The sequence below is a fragment of the Anas acuta genome, chromosome Z, assembly GCF_963932015.1.
Source record: "Anas acuta chromosome Z, bAnaAcu1.1, whole genome shotgun sequence".
Taxonomy (NCBI): domain Eukaryota; kingdom Metazoa; phylum Chordata; class Aves; order Anseriformes; family Anatidae; genus Anas; species Anas acuta.
This window is the reverse complement of record NC_089017.1, coordinates 25,441,589-25,458,653: the sequence shown is the minus strand read 5'-3', so window position 1 is coordinate 25,458,653 and position 17,065 is coordinate 25,441,589. Positions and strand designations below refer to the sequence as shown.

General features: G+C 34.0%; 1 protein-coding gene across 4 annotated transcripts in view; it reads left to right on the top strand.

The window, feature by feature from the left end:
• The window catches only part of BRD10 (bromodomain containing 10), a 59,371-nt gene that overhangs the window by 23,552 nt on the left and 18,754 nt on the right, over positions 1-17,065 (top strand). For 2 of the 4 annotated variants that reach the window (XM_068666138.1, XM_068666141.1), the window contains exons 4-5: positions 1,136-1,212; positions 7,890-7,979. The exons of 1 other annotated variant lie outside the window; for it this stretch is intronic. In XM_068666138.1, the coding sequence (XP_068522239.1) occupies positions 1,136-1,212; positions 7,890-7,979 (167 nt within the window). The remainder of the gene's footprint in view (positions 1-1,135; positions 1,213-7,889; positions 7,980-17,065) is intronic. One more of the 4 variants, XM_068666139.1, reaches the window with a different exon arrangement.

Here is a 17,065-nt window from a genome sequence, read left to right as displayed (position 1 = left end):
GCCATATTGGTTAATGATTGATTTTTTATCTTGAGATATGAAGAACTTCTCGATGTGTTTTGTTTAATTATACATGTATAATTGTGTGTGTGTGTGTATGCACATCTTTGCACAGACAGGCAAGCATCTATTAGGAAAAAATGCAATTCATGCCTATTTTTCATAAATACGAATATCAAATCTGACTTTATTTGTGTTAAAGCAAGTAGTCTGTGATGATTCTATTTGACAATTAAATCAGCATAGTTTGTATGACTCCTTAGGTTTTTAATTAATGCTTAGGACTCCAGAATGTGAGTACTGGCAAAATCTCGTGGTGATTTTAATCTAAATGAATAGGTCAAAGTTTGCTGTAGGAATGTAGAAATAACTGTAAGAATCTCCATTGCCTTGAGCTTATATAAGACGGCGATGCAGCCGCTTGTTTTGAGAAATGTGTGTAATCTGTTGTTAATCCTGGTACTTTTAGGCAGTTGACCACTTGCTTTGTCTTCAGGAACTTCTGTTGTTACATCCATATATAGTGTAATATAGCATAACTAGGTTGGAAGGGCCCTATTAGGAAGGTGTTTTTTCTGAAACCTTTAGGCTTTGCCACCACCAGAGTAACCATATCAGTAATCCAATTCCATTGGTAACTAGCATATCCGTTTAGTGATTTCTAGATATTGCTTGCGCTTCGAGGGTATTTTTTACTGTAACATAAAGAGGTCCCAGACCCTAATACGTAGTTCACTTTGCAGTGTCAGAGAACATACCTTGCAGGTAAGATACTATATTTATTAAGTTTGTGGCATAACTTCTGGATTTTGCTTGTTCCAGAACACTGATGTGAATGTTTATTCTGTGAATTAAATTTCTTGCAGTGTCGCCTTAATTTTTCAGTGGTATATTATGAGCATTGTAATGGATTTGTTCTTTTTCTTTATTCTTTTTTTTTTTGAGAAAAGACTTCTCCACAGATACTTGTAGTTTAATGTTTGCTTTTGCTGCGTCTAGTTCTGATTCGTCATGTTTACGTGACTCACCGTCAGCCATCTGTTAGTTATAGTTTAACTTTAAAGTCTGTATGTAATTTGGTTTTATTAATGAAGTACAACAGCATTATGAAGCTTTTCTCTTTTAATCTTAAAAGGAAAAAAATCGGTATCTAAAAAAGCAATCACAAAGAAGAGGAAAGGTGTCACAAAGTCTGCCATACCAGAATTTCAGGTAAATAATTTTAATTTTTGTTTTAAATTCTTGAAAGCTGAATGCCTATATATTAAGTCCTTTTACTGTCTTACACAACTTGGAAATCCTAATCAAAGGTAAATTTCCTTTTTCCAGATTAAAAGGTTTAATAATGTTTTTAAACGTGCATTTCACATTTTCTAAATAGAAAATATTTCAGCATTTTTTATTATACACAGCTTACATAGTGTTTCACAGTATTGTTTAAGATCTCAGATAAGGTTGATGCAGGAGAAAACATGGAAAACCAGTCGTTATTCATGGAATTTATAAGGTAGATATAATTTTCCAGGATAAAATTACTTGTGTTATTTTTTGTGTTGTCATTGTTTTTGTTTTGTTTGTTTGTTTTGTCTTTTTTTTTTTTAATGAGGTGTTTCATTGTGAGCCTTGAATTGAATTCTAGCTTGATTTACTGAAGGATTTGAAAAAAAATCTGTATGTTCATGTGTTCATCCTGTTTGTAACTTTCACCTCTTATCTGCACTTGACCTTTAGACCAGAGAGCACTATGCAGAGAGTGGTAATTATAATATGTTTTTTATGGTACTGTAACAGAAGTATTAAAGTACCTAATTTTTAAGTCAGCATTTATGTATGCATACTTGCTTGAATTGAAGTTCTCATTTGGTTCTGAGAATATCCTTTTATAAATTTTTTTTTTTCAGAAAGCAATCTGTGCTTTTCTGAGTCAAGAGAATTAGCTACAACTAATAGAATTTATTTAGAAATAAATAGAAATTATTATTCAATAGAATAAGCTACGACTGTTTTGTAAAATCCTTACAATAAATTATCTTCATCCATTATGACAATGGTGGAGTTACTAGAATTTCTGGTGGTAAAATTGATTAGTAGTAGTCAGTATTGAGTAAGGACTGATTTAAATGTATTCTGACTTTCATCTGTGTGTCTGTGGTAGTGGCTAAAATCATTCCTGAGAATTCCAAAAAGTAGGTAGCATCTAAAAATTTTTGGTTTTGTTGTTCTCAGCACATTTGCTGCATGCTATGAATGTACATAGTTAAGTTAGAAATGGGTTTTACATTATTAAACTATTGCATTTAAATAGTCCTTCTAAAGCATTATCTAAAACTTAACCTAACTTCTTGTCTAACCAAGGTAAAGTGTATGTTTCCTTCCTTATCTATTTAAATGCAAAATTAACATTTTTACATTTACCTATGTAAAATGTTAATTAAAATTTAACAAAATAATCCCATCTCTTTTGATCAAATCTAGGCTTTACATCTGGTTTAGGTGAAAGTAGGATCTGTCAGTATGAGCAGTTTAATCTTATTAGGGAACTTTTCAAACATTTAAATTTCCTTTTTCAAGAGGACAGGCAGGACTATTATAATGTGTCGCAAACACTTGCAAATATTAAAACATTCATATTTGTAATACTCCTAAAACTAGTGTACACCAGCAGTCTAAAGCATGTATCTTGATACTTTACATACATAGATTGCCAAATTTCATAAGATATTACGAATACTTGAAGGTGAGACTATATTTTTAAATATTTGATAAGACAAGTCTTTACAGTGTAACATGCAAGGGACGGTATAACCATAAAAGATGTAATTCATATCTAAACGTTAGGTCTTTTAAGGAAGAAAGCAAATAAATGAAACCTTTTTGAAAATTCCTATGCCGTTTTATGTGCCTGCAGTCTACAGATGTAAGAAATAAAGAAAAAAATAAAAGCCATATAGTACTTTATTTCATAGGAATAGATCCTGCACCTTAGTGTAAATCCTTTACCTGATAAAAAAAAAAAATCATTTATCTGAGAAAATGAATATTATTACATTTTTTTAATGTATGCAGTCACAGAGACCAAATGACCCAAATTGTACATTAAAATTGATTATTAACAACAACAAAGAAAATTAGGATGCATTTAATAATCCTAACATTTATAATGCCAGTTTTAAACATCTTTTTGAGGAAACATATCACACAGATTTTCTATTCTCTCATAGTTTGAATGTCATGGACAAAACAGTGAAAGCACAGGTCAGTGAAAATCAATGAACATCACTCCCTACTTATATGTAATTTCAGACCTTATACCAAGTTTTTAGCTCAAGGGTGTTCTTAAAAAAGCAGTTGTAAACTAAAGTCTTTTTACCAAATAAAAGCATACAAAACATATATATGCTGTTTTTAATATTTTGTTAATATTTTTAATATTGTTGTACTTTTCCTTTTAAAATAAATTCTGATTTACAAGGTTATAGTTACTGTTTCTTGGTAATGTTTTAAGGAAATGGCAATAATTATACTCCTGTACAGGAAGGATACTAAGGTTTGTTCTTTTTTTATACTTCTGTCCCTGTTACAAAGTAACTTTATATCCAGTAGTGTTTTCTACCAGTCTTTTCCCATCCCTGTATACACAGGTAGCTATATAGACCTTTGTATACCATAACTGAAGAAGGAACAGGTTTCAGGGAACTGGGCTAACACTTTGGCTTTTCTGTAACTGTGTCTAACAGTTTCAGCTTTCATCAGCAGTGGTCTGTGTTAAATACAGACCTCATAAAGGAGGTATCTAGATATTTTCCACTTGGAAATTGCAGCAAGAAAAGAACAGTTTCATGGGAAAGTAACTTAAAATCATGCAGATAACGTGAATTTAGGCACAAAACCACACAGAAGTGTTCCATGTTTACAAACGTTGGCTGAAGTTCCAGCTGATTAAATAGGGTCAAGGAGGGAGCATCCATGATCCAGGGGAGTGTACTAGCTGTGTATTTGTGAATAGATCCACAGATTCCATTTTTTTTATAATGACAAAATTCATTTATTAATTCTGAGGGATCACTGGAGGGTCCCAAGTTGGAATGGTGCTTGTCTTGCCTTAGAAAAATCTGCAGAGATTCCTTATTCCTGTTTTTCCTCGTTGGGGTTCTAGAAAGCAGTGAGGGTGTTTGAGAGATTACCAGAATCTGAGATTGTATCCTAAAGGGTGAAGTTCAACACTGAATTTGCAAATTTACTGCAAAACTCAATACCTGAAGCTTCCTTTGTGTTCATTTGAGAAACAGAATGCTTATTGCCTGTGAAAGTTCAGCCCATATGTAGTAAGTCCCATGCCTGATCTGAAAATGCCTGTATATAGTAAACATGTACATGACTGATGTACGTGACTTGTACATTTATGGAAATACTGACAACCCAGATCTTTAAGTCACTGTGTAATGTTTTAGAGAATAGGGACTAATTTTTCACTCCCTGTAAGTCATGAAGGAAATGTTTTTTTTTTCTCTACAGATTCTTTTTCTCATGATAGATAATTAGAATACGTTCCTCATGAGCAGTGCGTGAAACGACAGTAAACTGTCAGAATGTGACAGGAACATTAGATTGTAACATCAATACCTTTCTTTTTGCATTCACTTTCATTTAACCTGTTTAAACATATACACCAATTTACGAAGGGAGTATTGCTTGCAGAAAATTGAATTGCTAAGTTCATGCAGTTAACAACCATAAGCAAAGAATACTGAAACATATATTAGAGTCTCATTATGAGAAATAGCTGCTAGATTCCCTATCAAGATGATCTAAAGAAAATTTTCTGTGTGTTTACTGACAGTCAGTAGATGTAATGCAAAAGAAAAAGTTTTAAATTCTGTGCCTAAAACAATAATGATGTAAATAATTGAAAAGCATTATTTTTTCTCTTGCAATATATTGCAAAATAATTGAAGTCATAAGCTAAGCTTGTTAAGGCTGAAATAAGCTATTGCTTATTCAACACAATTTTAGAAATTCCCGATGATTTTACTGATCTTAATACATCCTAGCCTATAAGGCTATTCAGCCTACAGAAGAGAAGACTTCAGGGTGACCTTATTGCAACCTTTCAGTACTTGAAAGGGACTTATAAAAAAGATGGAGAGCGACTCTTTGCATGGTCAGATTATGACAGGACAAGGGGGAATGGTTTTAAACTAAAAGAGGGGAGACTTAGATTAGAGATTAAGAGGAAATTCTTCACTCAGAGTGTGGTGAGGCATTGAAACAGGTTGCCCAGAGAGGTTGTGGGTGCCCCATCCCTGGAGGTGTTTAAGACTAGATTATACGAGGCCCTGAGCAACCTGGTCTAGTGGGTGGTGTCCCTGTCTGTGGCAGGGGGTTTTGAACTAGGTGATCTTTAAGGTCCCTTCCAGCCCAAACTATTCTATGATTTTATAATGATTTTATATTTTATGACCGTAAGTGCATTAGAATTTTTTAGGCCAGTTAACTAAAATTTGAGAAATTCTCAAACTACTTATCTTTGTAGTTTCAGTCCTCTTCTGTTTTACATACAGAATACAGTCCACTCTTATTCTCATCTTTACTTCAAAATGCTGCCTTCATTATGTAAAAAATGTTGCCCAAACGATAGAATTTTCAGAAAAAGCTCCTTCCCAACCAGTGTATATCTTTAATATCTTATCTCAAATTCTTCTTTTCATAAACAAATACAGATTTCTTCTTTAATGCTTTTGTAGTGGTTTTCAGTACAGTGTTGGAGTGTTTCAGACACTAAACTCATTTTGACAATAAATCCTGTAAGCTGAACTGGTGCTACCTTCATTGTTTTATCAGTGGATAAGTGGTACACAGATATTAGCCTTGAAGTACATCTGTTCTGATGCCAAACTGAGACATAGATTTGATTACTCTTCCCTGTCACTACCAACCCCAAGACAATTAATTTTTATATATTTTAGTGTTTTGTTTTGTTTTTTATGTTGATGTAATTTGGACTGATACATACTGACAATTTTGAAAATCGGATTCTTATGTCTCAAGTGACTGTTCTGAAAATGAGAAACAGGACTAGGACCTGTGACAAGTTTGGCAACATGAATTGTCCGATGACATGTGGACGCTGTATGGTAAAGATAAAATTGGTATTTCCAGGAAAGCATTCAACTAACATGATACTGAAGTCATCCTTCTTAAAAAACTCCTGCCTTACTACAAATGAACTTTTAGAGAGAAGTTCATACACTTCTAGCAAATGAAGTACAGGGCTAAACAGATAGTATCTTTCTTTGGTTCATAGTTTGTCTTTGATCATTGAATTAAACACATTTGGTATGAGAATATAAAATGCAACGATACAATTCAAAAACTGAATTGTCAGTTACATATGGAGTTATATGTGGTTATAAAGGAGTGAGTTATAGTTCTGTAAAGGGAAATCTCTACCTATGGTTTTTTTGAGTTATGTCAAGGGCTTGATGTGACAAACTTGCACATTTTTGTATAATAATGCTGTATTATAAGTTTGCTTGCAGGCCAGATGGGAGAAGAAAAAACAATTACTTGGCTTCTCTTTTACATTTATGTACTTGGAACTTCTTTACATGCAAAACAGACATGCAGTATTGAACCTCATAGAGTTGCCCATAGCAATAATATTTTTCTGGATCAAGAGAGAAACTGTCTGGAAGTTAATTTTTACACATTTTGTCTACAGCAACACAGTGAAAATTTCCTTATTCGTTCTCTAGTTTGAACTTCTAGATATGAACACTGTAAATTTTTGGTTGGAGCTGCTCCATTTCCCTAAAGTGCTCTTAAATGTACACAAATATGATGAAAATAGTTGTATGTATGATATTAGAGGCTTCTGAAATGTGTTTTGCTGGAATTATCTGTTCTGTGTTGTAATAATGAAACAACTTAGTGTTTTTTATATGAATTTACTCCAAATCTAGAACATTATGTGCAACTGAAGTAAAGATGTATTGTTGTGAATTACTGATTTGGCATAAAAAGATACTAGCAATTTTATTATAATAGTGTATTTGTGGGCTTTTTTTTTTTTTGTTGTTGTTTTTCCTACTTGGATTTGGTTATTTTTTTTAAAGTTACTTCAACATGTTTTCAATAGTAATGAAAACATTTCCACCTAAGGGTGGAAAAGTCTTTAGATGCAGTGGCCTGAACGAATCTAATAGATTAATCATTTCCAGGTTAGTAAGTCTGTAATTGCCCTAAGTGACAGTAAGCCAAAACTTAAAGGTCATTTGTGTTTCTTTGAAAATTTACTCAAGGAAATGACATCCATATTGTGAAAGGAAAAATGTAAAAAGCTGTTTGCTAAGAACAGGAGCAAGAAGAAATTCCAATGCATTAGATATAGTACCTTTGCTAAAACAAAAGAGTTTTGATAGGCATAGATAACGTTTTCCTTCTGGAATACTTCATATAAACATACAAGGTTCTGTTCATGTCAAAGTTGTAAGAAGTGTAATAATATTATAACCACAGCATAGTCCAAAGCTAGCACATATTAACTCACCAAGTTATTGTTTGGTACTCAAGCCTGTTCTGACTCATTGCTACGCTTGAGATAAATTTGGTAATTTGTGTCATTCACTGCAGTTTTGAGAAAATACCTACATTTTGGAATGGAAGCTCATATGCAGAGATGCAATTTATATCTGAAATGAACTACTTTCTTAGTAATTTGATTTGAAGAGGTCCTTTTTTTTTTTTTTTTTTTACATTAAATAATATAAGGAAATAAAAATCACATGGTTGGCACCAAGTAATAGCATGTGCTTTTAGATTTTATTTGACTTCATTGTGCATTTTCCAAGTCCCACATTACCAAGTGTTTATGTTCATTTGTTTTTTAGCTTATTTGCACTAATCTTGATGAACTCAGGGAATTAATCACAAAGATTGAGAATGAACTCAAAGATCTGGAGGACATTAAAAAGAAATCGGTATGTGACATAAAAAGTTTTCTTTTGTATGAGTATAAAACTATGCCAGTTATTTGCTGAGGCCTGTCAATTGAAGATTTTATGCCTTTTCAGTGATTGCATGAAACATCATAAGGTTGGAGACCATAATCTTCATTTCTTCTGTATGTAGTGCACTGTTCACAACGTTCTTTTGATAAGTAAATTCAATAACTATTTGTTTACACTTTTCACTGCCAGAATAAAATGTGAGTAGTGGTAATACCTTAGAAGGAGCAGTTCATTTCTGTTAAACATGTTCTTTGAGAACAAACTTGCCAACAGGCTTACCGGGCAGAGTTATCTGTCGATGCAGGACTGATCAGATCTTATTGTGCCCTGACTGTCAAGATGATTTTCAGGATTTCTAACTTTTATTTTGCAAATAAGTTACTAAAATTGTCTTTGCTTATGTTTTGTATTCAAGTAGGTTGTACAGGAACGCATGCTATCTGGCTTTAGATACAATACTGAGATACAAATTTTCCCTGAAGTACCCTGAGAGTCTATGCAGTTGAAAAACTTAAAAGAATAACCATTAGAAAGAGAATCCACTATGTTTGGGGTTTCATTAGGAGGCACTGATTCTCCTCAGGGTGTGGACTGGCTTTAAATGCGAAAATTGTGCTCATTTAAATGGCCCCGTACAGCCAACTCTTGTTAGTAATGATTTTTTCACTGCAGTTTTCTTTATTAAACCTTTGGCAGGCAAATCTGTGTCTTTCCTATGAGTAGTAGTAGTAGACAAAAAAGTTGCTTTTTCTATACCGTGGAAATTAGGATGATAATTTATGTGAATATCCTTAGTCTCATGCAGAAACATCCTTTCTTTATAATTTTTTAAATACAGGAGAGAGACATGGTGCAGGAGAGGCACTGAAAGACAAATTTCAGTGCAGACACTTAACATTATAGCTGTCACAATATCCAAAGAAAGACAGACTTCACTTGAAATTATTTTGTAGTTGCTAAATTGCAGATTGGTTCTAAGATAAGATTGTCAAGAGTTTATCAGAAAAGCTATGTCAACAATAGAAGAAAAAGCCAAAAATTAGAGTACACATCAGCATATCAATAATCCTAGTATAGGTGAGACTTTTAGTACTAGTAAAACCATACCAAAGCTTGTTCAAGGGTAGACAAATGCTAAATATGTCATAATTGCTCTTTGAACTGAAATCTGATAATGTCATTATGTAAATAAGTTGCATGACTTCAGCAGGAATACTATGTTTAGTTCTAATCACACCATCTTAAAAACCAGACAAACTCTCAAGTACGGGGGAGTTGAGATACAACTCAATCAGTGGTCAGAAGTTATGAGGTAAGGACAATCTTTCTTTGTGCTTGTATAGCTCTATCTGATCATAATTCTGTGTCTTTAAACACTTGTGATATAGAAATACAACATAAAGAATAAAGACTAATTGCTGAAGAAATGATCATAAATAAACAGTGAAGTATTGATTTAAAACATTGGAAATGTTTTAAAAATTGCATACTTATAAAAAAAAAGATGTTAAGTTAGCAAACTTGGCTAGACAGAATGTGGTTTCACTTTGCAAGGGAAGTTATTAGAGTTGCATTTTTGATGCCAGTAATGCCATGCATAATTAAGTTAGATAACTTTAGAAGAGAGGCAGACTTGTCTATCAGCTCTGACACAAATGGCAGTGGCAGTTCCAGAAGCATTCTCAATTTCTTTCAGTTTTCTGTAGTGCCTTGCGTATTAAGTGAAACATACTGATTGGACATTGCAAATATGACCTAAAGTGAAAGTTCATTTTAATATGATAAATTATGATAATTTTAAGGCTGTTTATGGCCTTTTCTTTGGAACTGAAGATGGTGGAAATGGTGGTGTTCTTACTACTTCATGGTATCTGTCTTGATAGCTTTTTTTTTTTATGGTGAATCTTTCTTCTTCATGACTAGCTCTCTTGGTAATACCAGTAATAGTATTTGTTAACACATGTTACTGAGTTAAACTCTCACAGAAATCTTTAAAGCTTATGGTAAATACTAATGCGTATTAAAACTATAGCTTTTCTCATTTACATTAAGACTTTAATGTACAAGCTTTTTCTTTGTCCTAACTGTCCTTTGTTTCCAAGGAAATAATTCTAGACTGTATAAAAGGAATTCCTTTTCCAAATTTTTGAAGTACTGAAGTCTATAATGAAAAAGCTGAACTATAAGACTTCTTTAACATGAGTAAACATACTGTTTGCTGGCATTTTTGTAGATAGTTGGACTCATATCTGACACTTTTCAGAACATCATCTGGAGCCAGCAAATGACATGAGAGATACTTAGCTCAAATAATTTTTATTTGGCAAGGTAAAAGCAAATTAAAACAGGATTATGTAAAGGAAAGACATGGATAATTTTAAATGTAGGCATTACTACCAATTCCTCCCACAACAGTGAAATAATAAACCTATTTGAAAGAATTTTCATTACTCTTTTGTACATCTGCAATACCATTTGAATTAGCTATGAATAGAAGTTATCCATTACACTTCTGCTTCATTACTGTTGAGTTTTTTGTAACAGTGATAAGATTTTCATTAGTGCCAGTTTGCAGTAACTGTCTAGAGAAAAAAAATGAAATTTGACCTCAATTCTTTAATGCTAAACAGAAATTCAGTCTTAGTATTGCTTCTTCCCAGACTGCTTTCCTCTTGAACTCTAGCCACATTTCAGATGTGAAGCTGCATTTTCACACATGCTTTCAACTGACGTAAGCGAAAACTGCTGCCAAAAAATAGTTCCTATCCTCCATCACTCCATCAGCTTCTGTTTTCTCTGCCACTCCATAAGAGAGGATCGCAAAATTCTTTGTTCAGCTGCATGGTGAATTGAGTCTGCAATAAACCAAACATTCTTTTCCACAGCTGATGAGGTGGTTTTAACCCAGATCATTTTCCTAGGGCAACTTAATTGTGCATTTACACAGATACCTCTCTGCTTGTCTTCTGCCACAGATTGAAGGGTCGCTGTAAGGACAAGAGTGAGCATCTGGGAACAAAAGAAAGTGGGACTGCTTTTGTCATGAGAAGTGCTCTTTTGTGGCAGCTGAAGTTGTTAGGGATATTACAATCTAAAACAGAGCTGCTCTAAAATTCTCTATCTGTTCAGCTACTAAATAATTCCTCACTACCTTATGAATTTCACGATGGAGAGAAAAGAATATGTTGGGCAGAATTGTTATTTGTTTGAGTATTTAGATGGGAAAAAGAAAGCTGGACACGCATAAAGGGGAATTGAGGGATTTGCATCAAGTGGAGGAAATCTAATCCCTGTGTACCATTTTGTAGAATGATGGTGGGTAGCTCCATCAAGAATGTCTAATATAGAATGGCTTCTGGCTTTGGTGCATGTCATAAAGCATGTGTCCTGGCACAAACATTGTGTGAGGAGCTGTAGAAGGAAAACCACAGGGAAGTTGGCATACTGTGACTTGAGAGGAGACTTCAGGAGGTGACATCTCCTTAGGTGAAGTCTCTTTTGTACCTTTGAAAGGGATGGAACCTTTCCACAAGGCACCTCGTGTAGTCTGGGCAAAGAATCTATCACCATTTTCTGAAATTACGTGATATGTTATTGTAGTTTTAAAGATTTGTTTGTGACTACTGAAGATATTAGTCTTTATTTTAGTCTGTCTTTACAGGAAAGTACACAGTGCTAAATCTCATTTTTCCCCCCTCATTATTCATGATTCTCAGAGAATATCTTGAAGTTTTCATCAGAAGGTCAAATGCAGGATACAGTGTGGAAGTGAGTCAGAAAGGTGGCAGCACTCAAGTAGTACCTGACTCTATTCAGTAGCCTTGTGTGCTGCTGAAATACAACTGTAATTTGGATCTGCCATCTATTGCTTTGAGTGCTGGGTATTGTCAGAATAGTATCTTAGATTTCTATCTCGTAAACTGTTCTCTGATGTCGCTGTATTTGTCATTATGGAGCACTATGTTTTTTAATTATGGAATTACAGTAGGCCAGCCCTTAAGTCCTTATGGACTGCCTTATGGACTGCCTTAAAATTTTCAGTATAATCTGAAGGCTAAAGTTCTTGATTTTATTTTGCTATGTAGAAAATTTTACATCCTTAAAGGAAATCTAAGATCTAAAATCTGAGATAGGCTAATAGGAACCAAAAAGAAGACAAGTAAAAAATGGCAGTTAACAAATGACACCTTTACAAATTAGCGTATCTGAAGAGTCAGGAAGTAAGGAACTTGTTTTAAGTGAGGAACTTCTTTTTTTTTTTAATTAAAAAAGTGTTACTCATTTTTGTGTATTTGTGTGTGTGTACACTCGTATAGAGCACATATTTTTAAAAAGTATGTTTTGCTGTGTTTCTTAAAGTTTCTGTGTCACATTTGAAAAGTGATGTCCTTTCATTTTAAAGCAATAGTAAAAATGGAATGAATATGAAAAGAAAACTTACAACAAGAAAAATTAGATTTTAATAAAAATTGTCTGTTTTGTTGCTAATACCATCATAGGTAAGATGCAGCGAAAGCCATCACTAGTCAGTAGACAACTGAGAAACTGAAATACAGCGTTGGCTAAAAATCATTCTCTTGAAATTTTACTCCATTTTTACTTCATGTTTGCTGAGAATGTATATATATATAAGCATGACAGTTCATTTGAATGGGAGCTCTTTGACATTTGCTCTAACTAGTAAATTAATTAAGAAATGCAAAGTAGCACCTTTTGTCCTGATCAGTATGCAAGATAACAACTAACAGTCTGAAATTTTTAATCCTTTTTTTTTTTTTTTTTGCTGTTTTCTGCTGTGTCAGGTAAAATGAGGGAGGGTTGCAGAGCGAATAGAAATTTCTTTACTGCCATTCAGATAATCACCTTCTTTAGTCATCTGAAGTCATTTTTGCATGAAACTGTTAATTAAGCTATTCTGTAAGTCAGTTGTATGTATTTAACTGTTGTATAGTACAGCTGAACTTGAGTATTTTTTAATCTCCTCTCGCCATTGTGTAGTATGAAACTGTGACAGGATTGCAGATGCTTGTATCAGATAGTAAATTTGGGGCTTAGAGAAGTCTGCAGAGGCAGGTGTTATTTCTTAACCTGACTTTATAGTAAGCGTGTTTGTTGTAAAGTGCACTGGGTTGCGACAAGATCAGTTAACTCTAGACACTGTCCTATGTCTATGTTAGAGCTTAGATCGTCCAAAGAGAGCATAAACATTCAAAGATTGTTTATTGAAATGCAAGATTTTGTTGGTAGTGCCATTGGATTTGAATCATTGCATGCAAGTCTGATTCGTAACTGCATAGATGTCTGTGGAGGGAGAAGAGCGACTGGAGCCCAGGATTCCTGAAGTTAAGTACACAAGGTTAAAATGATAAAGGGCAATATGTTCCAGAGTAGGAAGCCAGACTCTCCCTACAGGAAAAGTCAGACAAAGGTGAGGGGAAGGAGAGTTAGCTAGTCAAAGGAGATAGCCAAGTTGACAACTAGCCAGGGTTTGTAGGAAAAGGATTGAAGATTTTGCTGTTTTGCAAAGGTGTGTAACACTAGTGTTCTTGATGTAGTAATAAGAAAGATAAAAACCTCCTTTGTAAAGGTTTTGGATTTTGCTGTTTTCTAATGTTGTTTCTGAAGGTTTAAATTAGGTGGTTGTGTTTCCTAACCCAGGTAAACATCTTTGTCTATCTTTAGGGGTGGATATATCTTTTAAGTAGATGAATATCAGAAGTGCTGAAGACAAACTAAGGCTTTCTGCAAGCTTAAATTCATATAAGCTTAAATTCATAAGCTGCAGAAATCTGTATTTAGGAGTGCACCTGAAGATTCAGAGTTCAAAAAAAGGGGGGAACTAACAGTTCAGGTCAGAAGTATTTAGGACTTCCAACATAAATTCATTTGTGGGATCCACAAGACTATTCAAAGCCATTTGAGCCACATTGAGCCAGGACAGTATGATGGAACAGTGTCTTTTTATTGTTGTTGTTCAATGTGTTCATAGTAAATGGAAGTATCCAAAATACGAGAAGAGACTGACTTTTTTTCACTGCCACGCATTAATTCAAAAAAAAAAAAAGATATATAGCAGAAATAATGCAAAATGGCTAATTTACTAAATACACAGAGGAAGAATTTTAGAAATGTATTTAGTAAAGAAATGGGCAATATTGCCATCTGTTTGAAAACGTTTAGTAGGGGAACTGTGTTTGAACAAGACTGAACAACAATTCCCAAGAATGCTTGGTGGAAACATATGCAACCACCAAAAATAGATTAGGGCTTTTACTAGTATTTCTGTGATTCATACACCAACTTTACAAATCGTAAGGTGGAAAAAAAATATAGTGTCTTCTCATTTGGGTTCAGTGGAAAATTTGTTGGTACTGGGTTAAATTTTCTTCACTTGTTAGCATGAGGTGGACTTCCTTCTCCCAATTCTTCTACTCTTCCTCAGTGAAATATGCACTGTGCTTGGCAATTTGGGATGTAAGGAGTTCTCTGTTATACTTGTTTGCATAGTTTTATATTTATACTAATATACATGCAAACAGATAATTATACTGTCTGAGAAATCTGTGTATGCTTTTGATTTAAACTTTAGATGAGGGGATCCTTATCCTAAATCTTTAATGGAATAACATAATAGATCTAGTTGTAGTCTTGCAGCTGAAACATAACATTTTAATTTCATCTCAGGTTCTGTATCACTATGCATCTTCTTGTGCAAAATATCTAACATACTCTTTTTCCATTCTTTGTCCTAAAAACTTGATTTGTACTTTACTGGCTTTCGAATACTCTGTTATTGCTTCTTCCTGGCTTGTCTGCATCTTTAAAAACACTGCTATAACTCAAAACATTGAGTTTGGAGTCTGAAATAAGGTTTTGAAATTCACATTTATGTTCGTGCTATTTCTTATAGTCCTGAGATGAAAATGAGCATGTGGAGCTTTTGGAAATTCAAGCAGCTAATTATTTGCTTGCCATGAAGGAATATAGCCAATTATAGGCTTCAAATTTTGAAAGATTTCCCGCAACAATTACTTCTCTGCAATTCCTGGCTTATGCTTATTTCATTAGCTTTCTGTATTTTTGTCTTAGTCTCGTGTTTTTCGTAGCTTCTCCAGTACCTCTGTTGCTCCCTGTATTAGGTGTATTTTTTCACAGCTGTTTTCTCTTAACATCCCATCATTTTTCATGCCTTTCCTAGTTTCTAGGCTAGTCCTCCAATAAATGTATGCTAAGATGCTTCACCTAAGCCACTTCTATCATTTATCTTTTAAAATTCCAGATGTGAAGGTGTGAGTTCTGCATCAAAGATACGAATAGATACTCATACATTTAATATGGAATGTTTTCATCATAGAGATACTGCAGTGTATTCAGGACATTTCATAGTGCTTTGGATTTCGGTCAGTTAGTATATTATTTTGAAAAAGCATGCAAGGCATTCCTGTCAGTACACATAGTTGAAATAAAACAGTTGATTTTAAGGTGTTCAGTTGAAGGATAGTGAAATATATATATATACAGAGTTAAGAAAGATGAAAAATTCAGCTATATGAAAGTCAGATGAGAATCTTAATTAGTTAAAAGGAACATCAGCTTTTTTAAACAGCTTAAGCTACTGCATGCATCCAGTTTCTTCATAAGTCACAGAAGTATAAATTAATTAATATCTTGAATTTCTTATAATTAACAGCAAAATGTGACAGTTCAGTGGTATGTAATTTGTCTTCTGAGTTAGTTTGGCAAAGACAGTAAGATAAATACTTAAAGGGGTCTTATAAAAAAGATGGAGAAGGACTCTTTACTTAGGTAGATAATGATTGGACGAGGAGGAATGGTCTTAAACTAAATATAAGGATAACTAAATAAAAGGATAGATTTAGATTAGACGTTAGGAGGAAATTCTTCACTATAAGGATGGTGAGGCACTGGAACAGGTTGCCCAGAGATGTTGGGGATGCCCCATCCCTTGGAGGTGTTTAAGGCCCAAGGCTAGATGGAGCTTTGGCCAATTTGATCTATTGGGTGGCGTCTCTGCCAATGGCAGCTGAGTTGGAACTAGGTGATCTTTAAGGTCCCTTCCAACCCAAGCCAGTCTATGATTCTTTGAATATGCTGATGATAAACTTTATCCTGCATTTTTGTGTTTTATAGTTTTAAATGTGGGAGATAATCAATGCACTGATCATCATGTTGTAATTTTGCCCGAAGAAAATTAGGACATGGCTGAATGTCTGAGGAGTCATTTCACAGTAATGAGCTAAATCATGAGATAAAGACACATCCTGTAGCAAGAAACTTATTTTTGTGCTCTTGTGTTGTTGTGGGCTTTTTTGTTTTGTTTTGCTTTGTTTTGTTTGTTTTTGTGGTGGGGTGGTGGTTTTGTTTGTTTGTTTTTGCCAGTCCGTTTGTTTGCAATTATTAATAAGAGTTTAGGATACCATTTCAGGCTATAGCTTGATTTGACTGGATTCACATCATGAAAGTGCAAGCTGAAATCTTACCAAAAAAAAGCCACAAAATTTTGAGGGTTGACATAAAGTGTTCACCAGTCTTTTAATTAGTTACAGGTAAATGCTCAAAAAGATGATCAATAAAGAGATGTCATGAGTGAGTTTGTTTTATGATTTACTACCAGTCATTCTTCCTGACTCCATCCCAGTCCTCTAATAAAATCAGAGGTTAGCAGATGGTAGATAAAAAATTCAGAATAACGTTGCCTAGGGTAAATACAAGTTATTGACTTGCAGAACTTCAACTATAGAAAGTAACTCCAAGCTTTTTCAAAATGAAAGCGCATTCAATTATAGATGAGTTTGTATAGCACAAGTGACCGTATCATTCATTCTTATTTAGTCAAAGCTTCCACTGTCTGAAATTCTAGTAGTCGGCCTGTAAGTTGGTTAATAACAGCATTCAATATCAATCCATCTCTGAATTGAAAAAGTTATTAATCTCTTTTCTTTAGGTATCTGATGTCCAAAGCAGCTGCAGATCATCAACTCCCTCTCCGTGTGACATCACTAGAAAACGGTAGACTGGTGATGTCACACATACCA